The following is a 24,520-nucleotide window of genomic DNA, read 5'->3' as shown; positions in this document are numbered from 1 at the left end:
AAGTGTGCGAACGTGGTTTAAGCCAAACAGCGTGGAGAATGCCGATTTTTCCTTGGACTCCCGAGACAAACGTATTTAGCACCCGCACCAGGGCAGAGACTGAACCTTCAGGGACTGAATGTTCAGTGTTGGAAGTGCCGGTGATTGGACAAATAATCAAATAAAAATTTTATTTTTATTGTCGATGTATTTATTCAATTTTACAAAGTTAATTGGATGAAACAGAAAATCACCGACAAGCGAGCCTGTGCTTTACAAAAGTGGGGAACAACGTGAACAAAGTTTTAAATTATATCTCGTATATCTAATATGAGTGAAGATCCAACAACTGGATTGATTATTTCTCGCCTCAAATTTGTTCAGAAACGAATTTGAGTGGATCGATAAGGTGAAATAAGTGAAGGTTACAGAGTAAATACAACACGGAACTCGAGCTCAAACCCCGTTGGATGATGTTACATCAGTGTCACCAGTGCCCGTGCCAGGTTCTCGGGGAGCTCCCCCAGGTCCTAGTGCCCTTCGGGGAGTCCCCTCATGTGCAAAAACACGTTGCGTCGTCAGGTGAGGTCCCAGATGATATATATTCCCAGTCCTATATATATATATATATATATTGTGACGTTTAGCGGGGTAGCTTGACAGACGAGGCGTGGAGACAAGATCCAAGTGGCTAACTCAAACACTGAGCCCAGATTTATTTCTCTGTCAGTCACGTACTGACGTACAGCTAACCCGAGGTTGAGGGCACTGGATTAAAACAAATAACAGGGTGGCTAGCCCAAGGTAACTGATAGATGCGGGGCAGTGTCTCTCAGCTACTTCGTTCCCCGCGCGCACCACCAACAAACACAACCACCACCTTCGCTTCCCTCCTTTTTCCTCCTCCCCGAACAGAGCCTGCAGCCAATCCCCAACCAGTGACACCTCCCTCAATTAAAGCAACAGAACACACATGTACGCAGTACCCCAGCGTTACACTGCCCCCTCCCCCTTTCAAAATTCCTCGTCCTCGAGGAACTAATTAACTTCAATCCAAGTAGCGCTGGGGGACTCCCCTGGGTCGCCTGGGTCGCTGCATCCCTCATTCCCCGCTTCCTCTCTCCCCGAAATCCTGTGTTGGAACAACTGCTCCCAGTGGCGTGACCTGAATCTCCATCTGCTGCCGCCCCGATGTACTCTGTAGCCCCCCTGGGGAGGGCGGAGAGGATGTGGCTCCTTCAGCACGTGTAGATGAACGCTGTGAGCCCACAGGAGACTTCGGCGGGGAGAAGGCTCCGTCTTCAGGTTGTGTCTGAACAGCTGGAGGGGTGCGACGAGCCTGACTATAGTTTGGTTGACTCGCGCCCCTGTAGGGCGCCAAACGGTCACGGTGCAGCACCACCACTCTTCCCCAAACAGCCAGCTTCACCCTGTAGACCACCTCCCCCACCCGTTCCAAAACACGCCAGGGCCCAATCCATTTACTCTGCAGCTTAGGCGACTTCCCCTTGATCCGTTTCAGTGCATAGACCCAGACCAAGTCCTCTGCGTCGAAGTGATTCCCTTTCGTGTGCTGATCATACGCTCGCTTCTGTCGCGCCCCCGCAGTCTCAGCCTGTGCCCTCGCAAACTCATGTGCCATCTCCACCCTCTCTCTGAGTAGGATAGCATACTCCGTACCAGCCGGTACCTGGTAAGTGTCGGGGGGCAGGCCATATGCCAGAGCGGTCGGGGTCCGGAGCTCCCTACCGAACATAAGTCGGGCCGGTGTGCACCCAGTTGTCTCCTGTGTCGCTGAACGGTAAGCCATCAGGATCAACGGCAAATGCAGATCCCAGTCCTTCTGGTCCTTGTCAACCACAAGGGCCAGCTGTACTCCCAGCGTGTGGTTAAAGTTCTCCACCAGACCATCACTCTGCGGGTGAAGGGGTGTCGTCCGAGTCATGCGGATTCCGAGTTGTTCGCACACCTCCCCGAACAGCTTGGACTCAAAATTGGTCCCCTGGTCAGAATGTAGCGCCGCAGGGACGCCAAACCGACTGAACATCGCATCAACTAACGCCCCACACACGGTCGCTGACTCTTGATCAGGAACGGCCACAGCCTCCCGCCATTTCATGAAGTAATCCATCGCCACCATCACGTAGTGGTTGCCCCGCCGTGAGCGGGGGAAGGGCCCCAGCATGTCCACAGCGACCCTGTCCATGAGCGCTCCAACCCGGTACTGCTGCAGTGGCGCTCTACTCTGGCCTAAGGGTCCTTTGCGGGCTACACAGGGATCACACTTCCGGCAAAAGGCTTCCACATCACGCCTCATGGTGCTCCAATAGAAGCCCTCTCGCCCCTATTCAGCGTCTTGTTAATGCCAAAGTGCCCCACCCCAGGCTGCCCATGATGGAAGCTCAGCACCTCTTCCTGACGGCTTTTCGGCACAACTACTTGCCACTTCTCTCTTCCCGATGCCGGCTTCTTTCAACGTCTACAGAGCACACCATCACGAAGCGCTAGGCCATCCCCTAGGGACCACAGTCCTCTCAGAGATGGGCCAGCTGCCGCAATCTCCAACCAATCTGGTCTTCGGTTAGCAGCCAGCCAGCCTAAGACCTCACACAACTCAGGGTCGCCTTGCTGCTCGCCTGCCCAGTCCATCGTCACATCCAACCTCAGGGCCATACATCTCTCAGCCTGCTCTCTCCTGCCCGCTGCATCATTCGCTTCAGCACGGCTGCATTGTGCACACTCCTTCTCACATGGCCGCCTGGAGAGCCCGTCAGCATTCGTATGAGAACTTCCTCGCCTGTGCACCACTGAGAAGTTGTATTCTTGCAGCTTTTCCAACCACCTCGCCACTTGTCCCTCCGGTTCTTTGAAAGACATCAGCCATCTGAGAGAGGCATGATCTGTTCGAATGAGGAATTTCACCCCACATAGGTAGTGCCTGAAGTGGTGCACAGACTCCACCACCGCCAGCAGCTCTCTTCGTGTCACACAATAATTGCGTTCTGCTTTCGTGAAGGTTTCGCTGTAATAAGCAATCACCTGCTCGCCTTTTTCGGTGATCTGGGCCAGGACCGCTCCCATAGCATCATTGCTCGCATCCGTGTCCAACACATATTGCCCATCTGGGTCTGGGGCAGACAAAACCGGGGACCGACACAGGGCCGCTTTCAGCGCCTCAAATGCTTGTTGCTCGTCAGGACCCCATCCAAACTTCACATTGTTACATGTCAGACGGTGCAAAGGTGCAGCCACCGTTGAGAACATTGCGATGAACCGTCGATAATATGACGCCAGGCCTAGGAAGGAGCAGACCTCAGAAGCATTCTTCAGCACCGGCCAGTCCCGAACAGCCGCAACCTCTTCTCCTCTGTGTCTATCCCCTGACCGCTCACTTTGTGGCCCAGGAAAATGAGTTCCCTCTGCAACATCTTGCACTTCTCTGGGTTCAGCTTCAGCCCTGCTGCCTGGAACTTAGAGAGCGCCAACCGAAGGGCCTGTAAGGCAGTGGTGAAGTCTGGACCATGGACCAGCACGTCATCCAGATAGACCTGCTTGTTCTGTGGTGGGACATCGGCAAGGACTCTCTCCATGAGCCTTTCGAATGTGGCTGGGGCGTTACACAATCTGAAAGGCATGACCCTGAACTGCCACAATCCAGAGCCTGTTGTGAAGGCCGTCTTAGGCCGGTCTTCTGGTGACAGCGGGACCTGCCAATACCCGCTCCTCAAATCAAGCGAGGAGAACCAGGCTGAACCTCTGACCCCATCCAGAGCATCATTAACTCGGGGCAGGGGATACCGGTCCTTCACAGTTATGTCATTCAGTGGTCTGAAATCGACACAAAACCGCCACCCTGAATCCTCTTTCTCGGCACCATTACCACGGGCGACACCCACGCGCTGCTTGAGGGTTCAATCACCCCAGCTTCCAACATCTCCTCCACACATCGTTCAGCAGCCTCCTGCTTTTTCAGCGGAATGCGCGTGCTCGCTGGCGAATGGGGTGCTCCGTGCCTGTGTCAATTTCATGCTGCACCAAATGGGTCCTCCCCAGGTCAGTGGGCGACATGGCAAAGACTGACCGGAACTCATACAGAACATCCCATAACTGTTGCTGTTGTTCTTCTGACATCCTCTCTCTATTTTTATCCAGCACCATCTTGATAACTTGCTCCTGGGAAGGTGGTTCTTGCGGGAGAGCATGGATCTCACCCCCACTCACTGCTGTATTGTTGATCGCAGGCTCCGTGGACAGGCACGCCAGAAGCTCTGGGCCTGATTCTTGTGGCAGGTGTCCTTGTGAATGCATGGTCTCTGCGGGGACAGTTGAAGCCTCTGATTGCCGTTTCTCTCGGGCAACCTCCCCACATGTCTCTGCCCTCTCCAATATGCTGGGCGTCTAGACCGCCCCACTTCCTTCATCCCCGCATATCAGGGGTAGTGGGGGACCACCCATGAACGTCACCCTCTTTCGACCCACATCCAACACGGCATTAGCGTCTCGCAAGAAGTCAAACCCCAGCAGGCACTCTTCATGGATATCATCCACCCACACAGTGTGAGGGAAAGTCTGTTCCCCCAACTGGATTTTAATTTCACAATGACCCAGTATTGCTGCTCTATCTCCGGTCAGAACCAGAACCCGCCACCCCGACACAGTTATTCATAGCTGGCAAATACATGGAAGGTGAATGGCCTGGAGCGGAGTGACCTTCCTCACCTCTGCTCCCCACCCCGTTTCCCGGCGGCTGGCGTTGGGCAGGCGGCATAGGCATACTGAGGCCTAGGCGGGGGCCTAGCTGTGTCCCACCGCGGAAGGGAATCAACATTGCGTGTAGGCCTCCAATGCCGTCCTTCCGTAAAGATATGCTCCACCTCCTGTGCGTGCTCCAGCGCGACCTCCCAGGATTCAGGTTTGCTGAGTCGGACCTGCTCTCGCAGCTTGTCAGGCCTCAGTTCGCCGATGAACGCCTCCTTTGCAAGGATAAACCTCTGTTCTTCACTGAACTCTGGAAACGCCTAACGGGCCAGGCGGCGTAATTCAGCTGCATACACGCCCAGCTTCTCTCCTTCTCTGCGTGTTCTCTCATTAAACATTTGCCTGGCTGTTGACTTATTGATTGGATCACCAAACTGTCTTTCTATGGCCTCTGCTATTGCCTCTGGGTCAGCCATTTCATTGTCTGAAAGGTCCAACAAAACCCTTCTAGCCGCCCCCTCCAGGGCTGCGGCTAACTGGACCGCCTTCTCCATTTTGTCCCACCCGTTGGCTCTGGCTATCAACTTGAATTGAACCCAATACGTCTCCCAATCAGTAGAGCCATCATATCACCCAGTCTTAACTTGGTCTCTTCTCTGAGTGGCTGCCGGCGCTGCTGTGGTATTCGGGGACGAGGGGGCACGAGCTATAGCTGCATTGAAGGCTTGAGTGAGAGCAGTAGTCAGCATTACAGTAGGGTCAGGAAGGGGCCGCTGACTGGAGTGCTGGGAGCAGTCAGGGGGCCTGTTATCACGGCTCATCAAGGGGGTGTAGTAAGCATGCTGAGTCACATTTTCCTCCCCTTCGCTCACATTAAGTGCAGGCGAGCTCCTGTAATCGCCCTCAAGGTGTCTTACTGGTTCAACATTATGATTTTGTGTCCTTGATCCCTCAGGCTGGGCGAACACACGGTTAATAATAGTAGCCTGTTTATCTTCACCCATAAGGCTATCCTGCTCATCTTCCAAACTCAGAACCCTCAGCTTTGGAATAGCACCCTCCCAACTAGCTCCAGATTCACGTCTCTGTGCAGCAGCAGCAGCTGAGCTGCCGGGTTGCTGTTCCATCGCAGCCGCATAGCGTGTCTTCAGCCACTCTCTGAACAGTCTCTTTTCCATTTCGGGTGTGTATGCTGAACAATGATGTTGATAATCAATCGATTCGTCTCCTACTTTCCTCTGTTGTATCTCTGTTCCACCCGAACGTGCCTCCATCTCCGCCGGAGTTATATCCGAGCGCGCTTGACTCACTTTTGCTTCCACAGACGGAGGGGGGGTTGGCACTCCACTCAGCATTCTTTTCTCCTCCATCGCCGTCGTTTTGGCTATCGTAGATTAGTGGGAAATCCAACACTTCTGACACCAATGTGACGTTTAGCGGGGTAGCTTGACAGACGAGGCGTGGAGACAAGATCCAAGTTGCTAACTCAAACACTGAGCCAAGATTTATTTCTCTGTCAGTCACGTACTGACGTACAGCTAACCCGAGGTTGAGGGCACTGGATTAAAACAAATAACAGGGTGGCTAGCCCAAGGTAACTGATAGATGCTAGGCAGTGTCTCTCAGCTACTTCGCTCCCCGCGCGCACCACCAACAAACACAACCACCACCTTCGCTTCCCTCCTTTTTCCTCCTCCCGGAACAGAGCCTGCAGCCAATCCCCAACCAGTGACACCTCCCTCAATTAAAGCAACAGAACACACACGTACACATGTATATATATATATATATATAATAGTGTGCCATTCTTATCTGATTTCATACTGTGTTTAAATAAAATAAACGCAAAACTTTCAAAATAACATTCCTCTGTGTTCTCTGTGACGATTGAATGAGCTTGAGACAATGAATGACAACCTCAAATAGCAGGGTTAACATTGAGGTGATAGTGTACATAATAGCAGACTAAGGTTTAGAAGATAAAGTGATTAATATATTTCAGTTACCATATTTCCTCAAATATATACAGTTACTCAAATAAAACCCAGGCCTCTAATAAATTCCAGGGGTGTGGTCAACACAAACCAAAAAGAAGCCCTAACCCCTACCTCAGATTAAGGGATTAAGGGTTACCAGGGTTAGGGGAAAATCCAAGGATGAACTACCGGTGCCCGTTTTACAGCATGTGTACAGTATGCCGGTTAAGCATAATGTACATTTCCACTGCTTTACTGTAAATTAATAAATTCATAAATACAATCAAACTATCTTCAACACTTTGTTGTGTTCAATGCATTGTGTGAGAGGTTAACATAACTCTGAGAATTGGACCAGGGTTTTATTTTTTGTCCGACAGTGTGCCATGAGCGCACCCTAAAAGCCATTATTACTTATTACTACTACTCTATAAAAATACTTATATGAAGTATATTATTAGTATCCATCAATCCTCGTTGCTTTTCAGAACGACTAATGCACGCACGCACACAAGTGTACTTGACCATCTGTGCATTATGACTATTGACTGTATGAGATCATTTTAGCTGTATCGCTGCATCACCCTTTATTGTTTGTCACATGTTTTTGCTGTGTTACCTGTAGCTTCCTACTTTGTGTTTATTTTCATAATCACTTGTATCGAAGCCTCCCAGTCTAAAACTTTTATACAAAGATTCAGTACTTGTCTCGAATTGCCGCAGTACACATTTTTGAGTGACTACGAAGCGAACCGCAGGTAAAGCCTTCGGCCATCTCTTTATTTACACTTAAATGCCGGTCATTGTGTCACCCAATAGGTCTGGAAGCCCTCACACCTAACCCATACATATGCAAACGCAGACCCATTGAGCAAAATTCCACTCCACATTCCAATGCAGCAATCCACCCCTTTCTAATTGAGAGGTGAAAAAAGCTCTCAGTAGAGGGGGAATCAAATATCCAGTTTACTGTCGTATGGCAATTAATTAACTAATCCGTGAAGTAAACCATGGAGTTTAAACTATATCAAGAGCAAAACAATCTTGAGTGTTGAGAAGGACCCATATACTGTTTAGTCAGAACACCAGAACCAATTGGGATAAGTCATGTGCACTTACCCATGGACGTGGACGTGGACACACACACACAATCACAAACAGACTCACGCCACCGGCTTTGAATGCACCCCAGCAGCCTCCTAGTTGCATCTGATGTTTGTGTTTTTCTTTGTGATGTTTGTTTTTCCATGTACATGTTGTTTGGTTCTTTGGTTATTTGTCTCACCTGTGGTGAATCTCCCCCTCTTGGAATAGTGATCAGTTGTTTATAGAGCCAAACATGGTTAAACAGTTATCCAAAAAGGACGATTGGTGGTGGTTCTAACCAAAAACTGTGCTCGTCATCCTACAGTTCATCCACAGGACTGTTATTGCAGCAGTTCTTGATGATTTAAGAATGAATAAAGAGTTGTATTGCAGGTTGAGAAGTTGAACTCCACTTGCAGACTAACTCTGTCCTAGTTGCAATAGCATACTAATACTGTGTTGTATGCCCAGCATGCTGACAGAAGTAAAAAACAAAAAAAAGCTGTGTAGCGTAACCACTACAATATGGTGTTTAATATTTAATAATAAAATTGTTTAAATAGATAATCAATTGTCTTGTAGGGGGAACCTTTGTTATGTTTAATCAAAGGAACGTAATTGGTTGTTTAAGTTAATCAGTCAGTGAATCTCATATTTGAAGTGTGCGGTTTGTTTCAATATCAGTGACAGCAGTACTAACGGGAGCTAAGTATCACGAAACAACATCCTTTATAATAAAACAATTATTTATTTATTATCTAAAATTCTGAGTAAGAAAATGTAATGTAAAGAAATGAAAAATAAAGAATGAAATGATAGAAAAATCAATAAAAACAGATAGGTAAAGCATTAACGGAAAATAAAGTCACCACTGAATAGCAGTAATGGAGAGAATATGTGACTAGAAATATAATACAAGGACCAGGTGATAAAATATAATTCTAAATTGTAATCTTAAGGTTAAGAACCCCTAGAAACCAGCGCTGATCACATGCCCAACAGAAGGAATATTCTGCCGGTTTGACTTGCTGAAGAGAGAAGCCCTGAGGCAGCTTATTCCACTACAAAGCTATGCTCCTCAACGGGAAGAAATCAGCTGTTGCACAGGGTCGGGTTCAGAAGGCGGCGTTGTTGAGTCTGCCGTCCTCTCGTTCTGGGACAGCGTGGGTAAGTCACTCCAACAAGTTGGAGGGAGTAGTTCCGTTTGAACTGCTGCTAAAATGACGATCAAAAATAACTGGCAAGTAGCATCGCTGGCTGTTCGGTGGAATTTGCGAGGTTATTATGAACTCGAGAGATTCGGTTGCTAGATTACAAAACTTTATCAAGACTTAGGGAATTGTGAAAATAAATTGAAAAAGAGAAATTAAGACTCGTGGTGCGCTTGGTGGTCTAGACGGCTTAATTAAACAAAAAAGAGGAAAAGCTGCACAAAGTACATTTTGAGCAAAGAAACCAAAAAGAAAGAATACTTTAAAGGATGGAGCAAACAGTCAATACAACTTTAAAAGAGAAGAATTCCAGAGAGGTCTTTTGGGTTTGTAATCGGTTTATGTCGGGGGGTCCAGGGGAAATTCACATCTTTGTGAGACTATGATGGGAGACAATAGTAGGGGTATTGCGCGTGTGTATTTTACAAAGCGTTTTACAAATGGGGGTTATCCTGTGATGACCAGCCCCCATAGGAAACCATTGAGGGGTTTCGCTCCTCGTAAATTTCTGGACAGACCCAACCTATATTTAGGCAGTAATGTTTTCCTCTCCGTCGATACATGAGGATTAAGTCACAGATAAAATCTGTGTTTATACATGACTGCAAGTTCCATACACAGTTTACTTTGAATAGTGATGCTATAACTTACATGAAATGTTATTCTGGAAAATTAAATGGGTTTATTGAACGGAAATCACAGCAACTTCTTCAATCAATACTTCCGCTGTGCGAATACACTGATGTTTCTTAAGCGATCCTGATCGGCTAAATCCTTTCCCACACTGTTCACATTTGAACGGCCGTTCTCCTGTGTGAATAACCTGATGTTGTTTGAGATGTTCTGATCGACCGAATGCTTTCCCACACTGGTGACATTTGTACAGCTTTTCTCCCGGGTGCAAACAACGATGTTTCTTGAGATCTCCTGAGCGACCGAATGCCTTCCCACACTGTTGACATTTGTATGGCCGTTCTCCTGTGTGAATAACCCCATGTTCACGGAGATTTCCTGGTCGTCTAAATCCTTTCCCACACTGTTGACATTTGAACGGCCGTTCTTCTGTGTGAATAACCTGATGTATCTGGAGACTTCCTAATTGTCCAAACCCTTTCCCACACTCTTGACATATGTAAGGCCGTTCTCCTGTGTGAATACGCTGATGTTTCTTGAGATTTCCTAATTGTTTGAATCCTTTTCCACACTCTTGACAAATGTATGGCCGTTCTCCTGTGTGAATAATCTGATGTTCCTTAAGATTTCCTGATCCTCTGAATCCCTTCCCACACTGTTGACATTTGTACGGCCGCTCTCCTGTATGAATATACTGATGGTTCTTGAGACTTCCTGATTGTTTGAATCCTTTTCCACACTGTTGACATTTGTATGGCAGTTCTTCTGTGTGAATATGCTGATGTCTCTTGAGATTTCTTAATTGTTCAAATCCTTTCCCACACTGTTGACATTTGTACGGCCGCTCTCCTGTGTGAATAACCTGATGTTCCTGGAGCTTCACTGAACTTCTGAATCCTTTCCCACACTGTTCACATTTGTACGGCCCTTCTGTGTGAATATGCTGATGTTTCTTGAGACCGACTGATGAACTGAATCCCTTCCCACACTGTTGACATTTGTACGGCTGTTCTCCTGTGTGAATAACCTGATGTACCTGGAGATTTCCTGATCGTCTTAATCCTTTCCCATGCGGTTTATGTTTGTACCGGCGCTCACCTGTGTGAATATGCTGATGTTTCTTAAGACATACTGATCGATTGAATCCCTTCCCACACTGTTGACATTTGTATGGTCTATCTCCTGTGTGGATACGCTGATGAATTTTGTGTTCAGTTGATGGAAATCGCTGGGTCTGGACGAACAGGGCTTTCACTCCTGGAAGAAGAGAGGGAGAGAAAAAAGTGGAATACAAAAAGTCAGAGGCCATAAATCATTTTGGATGTTCAGTAAAAACATGTAAAGTAGTTAAATGCTCTAGGAAAGTTCAGGCAACAATGACAAAAGGACAGCTGCCAACACAAAACAGAACAAAACGGGGCGTGATTTGCCTTTGCATGTCATTTTCTGTAGTGGCTGCTGAGGCCAAATTTTTCCGCGTGGTTCGTAGTTTATAGTTCATCAGCTAACCCCTGATTGCCATTGGTCCAAATGTCACATGGCTGTTAAAGTCACAGTTGAAAGGCATTGTGAGACTAGTGTTCAACTTTCTATTTCCGGTTCATATAACAACAAAAAGAGAAAGAGAAATTATGTTTTTTAAGGCAGCACTGCAGCGCTTGTGTGAGGAAACCCTCATCTGTACGATGCAGCATGAAAGGATTTTAAGTTAAATGTCCAACAACCCTGGCATGAAATTGCACATAAGTTGGTTCTAAAGCACCCAAAACCGTGGAGAAAAAAAAAAAAGTATGGTGAAATCTACGCCATGACACACCGTCACATTTTTCTTATTTTACAGTGTCAATGAATGTCATCATGTCACATGCTTTCCCTGACTTCATGATTGTCCTCTCAAACCATAAAACAGATCAGATCTTTAAAATTACCTAAAAGGCATTTAAAATAAGGTTACCCATTTATGGTCTTTGTTTCATTTTAATTTTAACAACAAAAAAAATTTAAAGCAAACAAGTTTTCCATACAGGAATATTTCCAAATTGGGATCAATAAAGTGCACATGCAACTTTCACCAAATGTAACTTTTTTCTTTTTTAATAAAAAGGTGCCTCTTGAAAAAAATGTGTTGTATCCCCCGAAGAAAACACTGTTAACCAAATGAAACATGTTTTTTGCATACTAAATAACAAAATCATACACAAGGTGATCTCTTTTTGAAATGTCTAAACTTTATTGTACAAGTTTTTTTGCCTGTCTGCTGCCTCTGGCTTGAGGCATGCCCCGTGGCATGTTACAATGCCCCCGTCATATGAAAGACCCTCTCTGAGGGGGCACTCTTACCAGGGATGGAGGTAGTTCTTGGCCAATTACTGAGCCTTGGGAAGTTTGCTTGTGGCGCTTCCACCACTGAAGTGGATCAGTGTCAGGGGACAACAAGTAGGTTGCCAGCTCAGTTTAAATTTTGTCTGCCTCTGAATGGGAGGAAGCATTTTCTTCTTTGAGAAGCTTGCTCAAGTTTTTTTTTCTTCTTTGGCCCAGGCTGAGCTTCTTCTTGGTGCACCTGCACAGCTGGGCCAGGCTGTGGTGTTATTTTGTCAGCAGGCAGAGATATCAGCTCTGTGACAGCTCTTTTCTAAATTGTTCTACCTTGTCACAGGCAATGTAAGTTGTCTGGAACCTAGGGTCCTCACTGAGGCCATGTCTAAGATATAATCTGTGACAGGGTTACCGTATTTGTCATTAAGGTACCTCAGTATGATTTGGTATTTCTTTAGCTCAGTGTCTCAGCTCCTCTGGCTGTAGGGGACTGCTTCTGAACACATGGAGCACCGGTTTGATGTAGGAGCTGCTGACATAAGTCTCCGCAGACAGGGCATCAGGGAAATCCTGCAGTTGTTTCACAGCATTATTCACTGACATACATCTATGTTACCACCCTGCGACCAGAAATCATCCTCGTGTCTGAGACAACCAAGCAGGCCGTGCTGCTGGAGCTGACAGTCCCGTGGGAAGACCGCCTGGAAGAAGCCTTTGAGCGGAAGCTCTCCAAGTACGCAGGACTGGTCAGCGACTGTCAGCAGGCTGGATGGAGAGTGAGGTGCCTCCCAGTGGAGGTGGGATGCAGAGGTTTCGCAGCTCGTTCTTTGGCCAGAGCCTTCACAAGTTTAGGCATCGAGGGAGAGAGAAAGAGGAGAGCCATCCGCAGTACCACCGAAGCAGCAGAGAGGGCCTCAAGATGGCTATGGCTCAAGAGAGGAGAACAGTGGAGACATGGTAGCTAGTTAGCCATCTGGACACATGCCAGGGTCTGATCAGCCCTGGCTGGGTCACCTGGATGATGGTGAATGATGTGGAAAGACCTGAAACACCCAATTATTCCAGGAACATCACTGATGATGTGTCCAGAGGCATCAGCAGATGTATTTACACAGTGTCCTGCCATGTGGCCACAAGGTGCCTGCTTTTCTTCTCATCCCGGGACATGGGTTAAGGCTTTCTCCTGTTCCAGGTCTCACTCTTTCATCTTTTGCCTTGAACCCCACCTGGTTGGGGATAAACCGATAAGTGGGTAGACTGAGCTCAGCCTGTACTACAGCCGCCTCTCTTCTTTTTTTTTCCCCAACTGAAGGAAAAAGCACTGCCAACTTTTTTACAAACCCCAATGGCACGTTCAATCTGTGGGTTTTTCCACACTATTCAAGATTCAAGAAGTTTATTCGTCACATACATATGCATACTTTCATACATATATGCAGTGAAATGTAATGTAACGCTCCGGGTGATTACACACAATATGTCCCCGGAAAATTCCTTTCTACTAGACCCAACTAACTGATTCCTAAAACTTAATACTGTAAGTCGAATACTTATAGAATAAAATAAAAATATTTAGAATAAAATTAAATTAAATGGAATAGATAAAGGGAATAGGCTTACGTATATGGGATAGACTTATGTATATGGGATAGGCAATTATGTATATACAGATATGCGCATTAAAGTGGCATGTGAATAAAGTGAGGTAGTGTTCGTGGGATAATACAGCACAGTATACAATAGTACGGCACAGCAATAAGGTAACACCGATCAACCCAGTGACACAGTATGTGGTACAGCATGCTACATACAGTACAGTAAGGTAGTGGAGCCTATGTGTGTGGCTCAGTGAGGACCCCCGGTGAGGTCAGCACTGACAGTTCTTATGGCTTGCGGGAAAAAACTTGGCCTCAGTCTCTGTTCTCGCTGTGTGATTGCGGAGGCGCTTGCCTGACCGCAGCAGCTGGAACAGTCCGTTGTTGGGGTGATGAGGATCCTTCATGGTCCTGCGTGGTCTGCTACTACACTTCCTGGTGTATAAGTCCTGCAGGGAGGGGAGGGCAGTTCCATTGGTACTTTCGGCTGAACGCACCACCCTCTGCAGGGCCCGCCTGTCCTGAGCAGTACAGTTCCCAAACCAGGCAGTGACGTTGCCTGTCAGGATGCTCTCCACCCCTCTACAGTAGAAGGACTTGAGAATGCTCACCGAGACCCGGAATTTCCTCAGCTGCCCGAGGTGGTAAAGAGGCTGCCTCGCCTTTCTCACCAGAGTGTCTGTTTGTAAAGTCCATGTTAAATCCTCTGTGATGTGGACTCCCAGGTACTTGAAGCTGGTCACCCTGTCAACAGAAGTCCCATTAATCACCAAGGGCGTGTGCGTCCTCGATTGTAATCCTCGCCTAAAGTCCACAATCAGCTCCTTAGTTTTGCTGACGTTCAGGTGGAGGCTGTAGTCCTGGCACCAGAGTGACAACTCAGCCACCTCCTCACGGTAGGCCTTCTCATCAGAGTCGGTGATCAGGCCCACGACAACGGTGTCGTCAGCAAACTTTATGATGGTGTTCGTGCTGGACCTGGCCACACAGTCATGTGTGTACAGGGAGTACAGTAGGGGGCTGAGGACCCAACCCTGGGGGGGATCCTGTATTCAGGGTGAGGGAGCTGGACATGTGCTTCCCCACCCTAACCACCTGGGGCCGGGCTGTGAGGAAGTCCAGGATCCAGGCACACAGCAGTGTATTCAGTCCGAGCTCCTTCAGCTTGACAGCCAGTCTGGTGGGGACTATAGTGTTGAAAGCTGAACTGTAATCGATGAACAGCATTCTCACATAGGCCCCCTTCCGGCCATCCAGGTGTTTGAGCGTAGTGTGCAGTACCTGGGAGACCGCGTCATCCGTAGATCTGTTCTGCCGCTACTCGAACTGCAATGGGTCCAAGGTGTGGGGGAAGGAGGCACAGATATAATCCTTAATCAGCCTCTCGAAACACTTCATGACCACCAAGGTGAGGGCCACCGGACAGTAGTCATTCAGACAGGCAGGACAGGCGATCTTCCAGACAGGAACGACAGTGGACCTCTTGAAGTAGGACGGGACCACTGATTCAGCCAGGGAGATGTTGAATATTGTAGTGAACACCGGAGCTAGCTGGTTAGCACAGGTTTTCAGTACTCGCCCAGATATGCCGCCTGGGCCCGCAGCTTTCCTGGTGTTCACCCGCCTCAGAGCCTTCCTGACCTCCTGCACGGACACTGAGAGTGCGTGCTCATCCCCAGCGGTGTAACTCCAATTAGCCGGCGAGCTAGTGGTGCTGTTGCCAGACTCAAACCGCGCAAAAAGGAGTTCAGTTCGTTGGCTAGGGAGGCGTCCACACTCGTGGCTGGGGGGAGCTGCTTTTGTAGTTTGTTATCGTCCGCAGCCCCTGCTACAGGCGTCTTGTGTCCCCCTGCTCCATCTGTAGCTCCACAGTCTCCCTGTACATCTGTTTAGCGTCCTTCACTGCCCTCTGCAGATTGTAAGACGCCGCTTTGTAATTGTCCATATTTCCAGACAAGACCGTCGTTGTAAGCGGCCGAGCATTCAAAGTGCCGTGCGAGCATTCAGTCTGGTTTGGAAATATACAAACTTTCACCGTGGGAACTACGCTGTCTGCTACCATAGCCACAAAGCTCACCGCTCCGTCCGTAAACTCGCTGATGTCACTTGAACTTGATTGGAACAGTCTACGTCAGCGAGTGCATCCTGAAGCGCAGCCTCTGATGTATTTCTCTACACCTGCTTGTTAATGCAAATATCAAACCAGACAGTTTGTACCAATGCTAGTAGCCACATTGTTGCAGTGTGGCCACTGCCTGTTACCGAAGTGCACAATGTATTATTTAACAGTAAAGAGTATTCACACAAAAACTATATTTTTTACAAAATAAAGTCTCTCAACAACAAAAAGCAGCAGTGAGATGTGCGTGACCCAGCACAGGGTGCACTAGTGGTATTTTGATCTGGGCGGTGTGCATCAAGACAATGCATACTAAGCAAACCGTTAAAATAGGGCATTAAGATATGGGCAGCATGTGATGCCTAGTCCAGCTATGCATGGAATATTTATTTCTTGTGGGCTATTAAGATGTTCAGAGGACCAACACAAAGAAGCTGGGTCATAAACCTGAGTAACTGTTTAAATTACAATCAAATTGAGTGGTTTTAAACTGCTGGGGTAAATTTGACACCGATCAATTGTCAGTAAATGTGAACATAACAGGAGTGTTAAGTGATTAATGCAGCATTCCATTGAAGTCGGAAAAGAAATAAACAGTTAAGTCGGAACTGACTCAGTAGAAGAGCTTGGTGGGAGAAAGAAAAAAAAACAGTTACCTGACGGAGGTTCTGTGGTCTCCTTCCAACCTTCATCACCGTCTTCAGTCTCAGGTTCAGAACAGTGTAAAAAGAGGAGCTGCTCAGCACCACTTGGTTCTAAAGCAGCAGCTGGATCTTCTGGATCTACTTCTACTTCTATTTCTGCTTTAATCTGTTCAGTTGAGGTGCTGGCTACAGGTTCTGCCTCTCTCTTCTCCTCAGTTTGCCACTGATGAAGCTGGGACCACTGAGCGCACTCTTCATCATGTTCCCTCTTCACAGGGAACTCCTCCTCTTCCTCTTTAATGTGTGGGGGCTCTGGCTCCTCCTGGCCCAGACTGGGGCTCCACTCCTGCTGCTCAGGGGGAAGCTCCTCTTTACAGACAGAGAGCTGCTGGAGCTCTGGGGGGAAAGCTGCGGTACAGACACAGGGAGGAAAACTCAGTCACCTACACTTTTAGTGTAAAAAATGCTTCTTATGTTGATTTAAAAATCCTTTACCTTGCTGAATGAAGATTGGCCGGATGTGTGATTTATTCCTCTGTTGCTGTTTTCCTATAGGATGTGTGTAAATGATGGGTGTGGTCAGGGTTTGTCCCTGAAGCTGTGAGACGAGTGGCGCTGCAGAGTGTATGATCACGACGTAGGGAAGCCCCATCTGGACACACACACACACACACACACACACACACACACACACACACACACACACACACACACACACACACACCACACACACACACACACACACACACACACACACACACACACACACACACAAATGATCAGTTGGTCTTATCTTAGATTGTTAAAGTGCTGTTCAGAGTCTGCTTGGATGTCATTGTTTCTAATAGGTTTGCATTTGGTACGCAGCTCCAGGGTCTGTCTGACAATCACAAGGTTCAAGATGTTTATTTATCACACATATATATGTAGTGAAATGACAATGCAATGCACCCAGAGTGTATGCACAATAAGTACTAACTGACACAATAGCTCAACTAATTAACTAACTAAACTAACTGATTCTTAAAAGGTAATGCAGTGAGTAAGTAGAATAAAATAAGAGTAAAAAGGTAATATACTGAGTGGGGATACAAAATAGAAAGAGGAATAGACTTATGTTTATACAGATATGTGAAATACTAAAACTAAACACTAAAATGTGCGAATCCCTGTGGTATTTCCTCTGCGGTGTAGTGCAGTACGCCACCAGAAAACAAGGTGGCATTGTTTGTCAGGCTGCACTCCGTCCCGGTGTTTAATATGGGGAGAGAAGCTGGAGAGAAAATAACAGAGGGCACGTTTTTTTTAGTTTTTTTTTTTACTTCAGACTTTGAAAAGCGCAAAGGAACAGACATTTTAGTCAGAATTAAGTGCAAAATCCAACATTGCTTATTCGCTGTGTAAATACATCTGCTGATTCCTCTGGACACATCATCAGTGATGTTCCTGGAATCATTGGGTGTTTCAGGTCTATCATCATACACCCTCATCCAGGTGACCCAGCCAGGGCTGATCAGACCCCGGCTTGTGTCCAGATGGCTACCTAGCTACCATGTCTCCACTGTTCTCCTCTCTTGAGCCACAGCTATCTTGAGGCCCTCTCTGCCACTTCGGTGGTACTGCGGATGGCTCTCCTCTTTCTCCCTCGCTGCCTAAACTTCTGAAGGCTCTGGCCAAAGAACGAGCCGCAAAACCTCTGCATCCCACCTCCACTGGGAGGCACCTAGCTCTCCATCCAGTCGCTGACCAGTCCCGCGTACTTGGAGAGCTTCCTCTGAAAGGCTTCTTCCAGGCGGTCTTTCCACGGGACTGTCAGCTCCAGCAGCACGGCCTGCTTGGTGGTCTCAGACACGAGGACGATGTCTGGTCGCAGGGTGGTAACAGCAATGTGGCTGGGGAACTTCAGCTGCCGCTCGAGGTCCACCAACAGTTGCCAGTCTCTTGCGCAGGTCAGGATGCCTGCAGGTGTTCTTCTGGCAGGGGTTGCCTGCTCCCCAGCTCTGACAAAGGCGATGGTTTTCTTGGAGGGATGGAACTGCTTTGCCCACTCAAGTCTAGTGCTGATGGCTTCAGCGATGGTCTTAAGGACTTGGTCATGCCTCCAGCCGTACCGTCTTTTTCCAAGTGCCATAGCTGAGGATGTACTCTAGGGTTCCTCGCTTGGAACACAATGGGCATGCTGGTGTCTCTGCTATGCCGCAAGTGTGCGGGTTAGACGGGCTTGGAAGCACATCATAAACTGCCTGGATGAGGAATTTGATGAAGTGAGGCTCGGCTCTCCAGATCTCAGTCCAGGTCACCTTCCTCTCAACCGCATTCTCCCATCTTGTCCATGCTCCCTGTTGTTTCATCCCCACAGCCTTGCAGGATCTTGTCTCCTCCACTGCTGCTCTCACCTCCTCTTGTACAAGGCGCCGCCTCTCCTTCCCTCTGGTGTTCAACTGAGGAGTTGGAAAGGATCCTAGCCCTGCACGGCCTTGTGTGACCACTCCCACAAGCAAGGCTCCTGTGGACAGCGTCCTCCGCCCTCCACTTCCTGCCAGTCCTCACTTGAATTCCAGCTTTGGCCACCTTCAGATCGCTTGAGTCCCCGTACTGCACCACTTCCCTGGCTCTCGTCACCTTGAATTCCTCCTCCAAGGATTTAGAGGGCAGCTGCAGCTTGTTGTTGCGCCCATGGAGTGCGATGCTGCTCAGGCTCCTTGGTAGTGCAAGCCATCTCCGGAGGTGGTTGATGACCTTTCTCTCTAAGGTCTTGACTGTAGAGATTGGGACGGCATAGAGGAGGAGGAGCCAGAGGATCCTGGGAAGAATGCCATGTTGATAGACCCAGGCTTTGAACTTTCCAGGTAAGCCAGACTTATCCACGGATTTCAGCCAGCCATCCAACTCAGTACAGGTTGACTGGATGGATGTGTCTCTCAAAGAGCTGTCGAAAACCTTGCCCAAGCTCTTGACTGGCTTCTCTGTGATCGTTGGAATGGCTGTGCCTGCGATGTAAAACCGGAACATGTCCTCCACCTTTCCTTTCCTCTCCTCAGCACCATAGATCTTGATTTGGCCGGTTTGAAACGCATCCGGGCCCACACCACCAGTCGTGACTGTAAGGTCATCCAGGAATGCCCTGATGGGTGGCTGTTGCTGTCCAGAATTCATCCGGGGCCCTCTGCACTCTGAGCATATTCATGGCTAAGGAGAACAGTGTCACAGAGATAGTGCACCCTATGATGATACCATTCTCCACCTTGTGCCAACTAGATGTAGTTGCTCCTGAAGAGACCCTCATCCTTAAGTTGTTGTATTCATCAGCAATGAGGTCTCTACACCTGTTGGGGACATGATGTTTCAACAGATTGAGCTGGACTATCTTATGTGGAATGGAGCCGAATGTGTTTGCCAGGTCAAGCCATAACTGACAAGATTGCCTTTGTTCTCTCTGGCCTCCCGAATTAGCTGTGTCACCACACCAGTATGTTCCACACAGCTCAGCATTCCTGAAATGCCGCCCTTCTGGACTGATGTGTCGATGTAGGTGTTCTTAGTCAGGTAGGTGCACAGCCGCTTGGAAATCGCACTGAAGAAGATCTTCGCCTCAACACACGGCAGGGAGATGGTACGGAACTGGTCTATCTGGTTGGAGTTCTTCACCTTCGGGATCCACACCCCTTCAGCCCCTGCCATTGATCTGGGATCTTCCCTTTTCTCCAGAAGACTCGCAGGACTTTCCACAGGCGCAGTAGGAGTTTGGGACAGTTCTTGTACACTTTGTACGAAGTGCCACTTGGTCCTGGAGCAGAGCTAGCCCTTGCTTTGCAGACGACCTCTCTGACTTCCTTCAGCTGCAGCTCTGACATGTCAAACTGCACTTCCGGTTCAGGGGCATGTATGAGGATGTTGCACTCTCCCAGCTCCTGCTCTCTTTCGGGGTCATTGTACGTCTGTGTAAGATGTTGGTCTATGTCCACCTGCGAGGAGGCAAGTTTTCCGCTGCGCTTCTGCTAGGGCAGCGGCTCGGTGGATCTTCGCTCGGTGGATCTTAAAGCCGCGGGTGTTCTTGCAGACTTTACCACATGTACACTGCATGGTCATAGTCGTTTGTCCATTGCCTGGGTCTGTTACCGTTGTGTCCTTCCGACTGGGGTGCTCATCCTCCCCCCTCTCGGGCACCCCTGGGGGTATCTTTCCTTTGGGTTCATCGTAGCTTAGTTGGGCGTCCTCCTCTCGGGAGGACACAGATTGGGTTGCCAGCCCGTTCTGCCCCCGTCTCTCCAAGCTGTCACTGACTCCAGTAGTCACCACACTGTTCATGGTTGTCTTTCAGTCTTTCCTGGCTGTCACTGATGACTCAGGGTGTTCGCTGTGTAAATACATCTGCTGATGCCTCTGGACACATCATCAGTGATGTTTATATATTATCAACTTAAAAACAAATTTGATTGTCTCTGCTTGTTTTTCTCTAATTACAGGTACTCCTGACTTAAAGACCGAGTTCCATTCCAAGGACCGGGTCGTTAAATGAATTGGTCCATAAGCGAGGACCCTGTTATTTCACGTTAAGGGGGCGTGGCCATTTTATATAGCGTATAAAGGGTGATTAGATGAGATGCTTGATATTGTACATAGCGTACAATACACTGGTCAGAGAGCTGGACGTAAATCCAAATTTAGTGAGGAGTACCTGTATTTATTCATTTTTTTGGAATTCAGGAAATTGTAACTACATAATTTCTTTAGGAAATTACATGGCGGGAATACGTACGGGACCCAAAGCAAGCAGCCAATCAGAGCTTGTGGTGCTGCGTTGCACTAAGTGCAGTTAGGTTTTTGGACAAGTGCATGTTAGCTCTGCCAGTGGTAACTACGTCCTATGCACCACCCAAAGCACCTCCGGCGGTATTTTGATGCTAGGGATGCCACGGTGTGGGATATTTTCAACATGACAACATACAAAAAATATATATATCTAAAAGCTACTAATTGAAGCAACCAGAAACACAACATGACAAGTTGTAATTAAATGAGAAAGGTAAAAAGTGTTTGATTCTTCTGCAAAATTGCCATGATTTTACTAAATGTTTTTTTTTTATTCAGACTTTTATTATGAATATGACATTATTATAACCTCTGAACATGGTAAGCAGACTGTACTCTCACTGTGTCATTGAGTCAATTTTTTCCCTAATTGTTATTTTCCTTTTTAAGTTCAAAATGAGTGTGACAAAAAATGTAAGTAAAAAGTACCAGAATCACTGTGGGAATTTATTTTCATCAGCAACTGAACATGACGTGCACTGAAACTTGCCCATAGAAAGCAAATTGGATGATAACGTCACAAAGCACTTTACTCCACAAACTCATCTTGCTCCCAAACCCGACAGGAGATTATACAACCTTGGCATGTGAGCGATGTTCGGACGTTCGGCTCCTTTCGGTCAAATGTCATTGGTTTGTCATTAATTCCCGATTCTGAATGTGGATTGATACCGATGAAACTTGAACCACGAGATGTCTGTGACGTCCTGGTGCAAACATGACTCCAAATGTGTTCGTGGGTCCAGCGGTTGTCCATTTCAAGACACTTTTAGCCCCCAAAATAATAAAAGTCAGAACAATAAGTGCTTTACATTAAAAGACAATTGAATATTGGTCGATTTGGACAAAAGCGACCAATGTGACACAATGTGAGGTCACAATTTTATGACAGTTTTTTGGGGTCCTCTTTTTGAACACATGCGTCCTCGTTTCGCCAGCGATCTTGATTTGCTGCAGCTCTGACTCCAACTCCAGGGAAAACCATTGATTTGCCAGTGTAGGAAGCTTGTATCCAGCTTTCAAAATCACATTTCAATCACAGTGGGCGGAGCTCCAAAAAAAACCACCAGGACCACTATAGCTAGGTTAGGTGGTTTTCAAGGCCGATGTGGCAACAATTTGAGATCGGGCTGAGTCGGGGTAGTACAGGGCAGTCGCTGTACAAATCCTAGCTGTCATCGATAGTGCGTGGGTGAGAAAAATACTCAAATCTGTCTCAATACGAACCCAATCGGCCAGGTCACGATTCAAACACACGTTTGGTTTTATTGTTTTCGAAAGTCTTTACAAAAACCTCTGGTGTGTGTGTGTGTGTGTGTGTGTGTGTGTGTGTGTGTGTGCGCGCACGCGCGTCAGAGCCTTAAATGGCAGCGGTCAACGACCAATGAGATCGTGCAGGAAGATGCATTAAACGTCTGTCGTTAAACGTGTGCTGATACGAGGCTCGGACGATTTCCAAAATGTTATATCGCAATGCAGCCCCGCCCACTGGTTTATATTTGAGGAGATACTGTGTAGGTATATAAAACATTACTGCTACATATAGTTGCTACAGTAGTACCACTACTCGGTGCTAACTAGCATTAGCCTACCTGGTATAACTAATACTACAGTATTACTACAGCGTTACTATAGTACTACTATTGCTTACTAGCATTAGCCTACCTGGTATTACCAATACTACAGCATTACTACAGCATTACTACAGCAGTACTACAGTACTACTACTCCTGCTAACTAGCATTAGCCTCCCTGGTCTCCTTGGTTTCCTGCTGCGAGCCCCGAAGTATGAAGGACGCCTGGACAGTGCCACACTCACCTGCTCGGACATGCTGCCGGAGGAGGACCGGGGTGTGGAGCTGCGTCCAGCCCGGGCTCGTTAGAGAATGACTGCCAGGAATCCCCCGAAAAGTCCAATGAGTCGGAACTCAAAGCGTCACGTCCTCCTCACACAACCCGGACACGACGCTTCTTCTCGGTCGGTGACGTCACGTCTTTACGACACCTCTTCTTCTTGCTTTTGATATCCGGCAGACTGGACGCATCGTCGGCGTGTTTCTGCCCCCTGCAGGTTGACTTTATACTGCGCTTCAGGCTCATTCCAGTTCCATACAAAGTCTGTACTTACTTCAGTAGATTCACCTTTAAACATTTGCTACTTTAGCGTCACTGTGTTTCAATGCAAATATCTGTACTTTTTACTCTATTATATTTTCAATTTGGATTTATATTTATATATTTATATTTCCAGTTCTGATGCTCAGGTGCCCATTGTATGCGCTTTCAGCGGTGGACAGGAGTCAGTATAACAGAGTTAAAAATATAGTTTTGATTTTGTATGAGTTTCCCGACAGTTAAGCAGTTTAGATTGTATTATTTCTAATGGAGCCTCTTTTGAGATGTGGTGTGCTTCTGTTTCCAGGCCTCCTTTAAAATAAAATAAAAAGAAGATAATAATCACATCACCGTCCATCGGTTCTTCACTGAATGACCACCGTAGAAGTTCAATTGATTTATTATTTGTCACACACATATACATACGGTCATACATATATGCAGTGAAATGTCATGACACCCAGTGATTATGCACAATAAGTTCTATAAGCTCTAAAAATACTAAAATGTGCATAATCGACACGAGGAGCTTGCGCAGGTGGCCGCAAGGGGCGGCGCCACAATTGTTTTTCTGGGTTCTATAATTCTATAATAGAATTAATTGTCTGTGTAGTATTAAATATGGATTTTAATCCTACCGTCAAAATGAACAAAGAATGCAAGAACAAAGCAAAGCAGAGAGGGGCAGAGAAAGCTGTCTCTAGTGTGAGGAAATGACATAGAAAGACAAAGATAAGAAAAAACAGGCAGTTGTTGCCGAACCAGGCACAATGACGCCGATTGTCCAACAGGCCCCACCCAGGCGTTTCATCTCCTAGCACAACAGCCTCAGAACCAAAGGTCAACCGCCCCACCTGTTGTCAATGTATACACACAGAATAGTGGGAAACCAAATGAAAGGTACAGACAGAGCCAAAATAGGGGGCCACAAGACCAGTCTAGATATGCTCAGCAGCAGGAACCCCCTAGTCAGCGCAGAAGGCTTATGGTGTGTTATTCAAAGTTCTCATCATAAACAGCTATGTTCAGCACAGTTAGCTGAGTTGAGAGTTCTTACAGCTGCCTGTCGAGAAGGAACAGGAAAAATGGTAAATATATACACAGATTCTGCATTGTGCACATGGTGTATGTCATTTGTTTGGAGCAGTGTGGAAGATGGGTCCCCCATAATACATTGTGATCAGATTGTGGAATTAAGGTTGGCATTGCTACTGCCTAAACAAGTTGCAGGAATCAAATGTCAAGCACACAGGAAAGGTAATGATAATGTTATAAAAGGTAACAATTATGCAGATGAGGCCGCCAAAGTAGCCTTGAACAGCAGTCGGGCAATCGA

At 47.3% G+C, this 24,520-nt stretch overlaps 1 protein-coding gene across 1 annotated transcript; it reads right to left on the bottom strand.

The window, feature by feature from the left end:
- Positions 1-8,545: 8,545 nt before the first annotated feature.
- Positions 8,546-23,003, bottom strand: LOC307240556 (uncharacterized protein). Its single transcript, XM_080014371.1, has 4 exons — positions 22,889-23,003; positions 16,753-16,909; positions 16,270-16,665; positions 8,546-10,840 (listed from the first exon to the last, which is right to left on the bottom strand). Exons 1-4 carry the CDS (start codon positions 22,898-22,900, stop codon positions 9,633-9,635), a joined length of 1,773 nt encoding a protein of 590 aa, XP_079870497.1. The 5' UTR covers positions 22,901-23,003; the 3' UTR covers positions 8,546-9,632.
- Positions 23,004-24,520: the final 1,517 nt, after the last annotated feature.

This window comes from Zeus faber, assembly GCF_960531495.2.
Source record: "Zeus faber genome assembly, chromosome: 14".
Lineage (NCBI taxonomy): Eukaryota > Metazoa > Chordata > Actinopteri > Zeiformes > Zeidae > Zeus > Zeus faber.
This window is presented reverse-complemented; position numbering and strand designations above follow the sequence as displayed.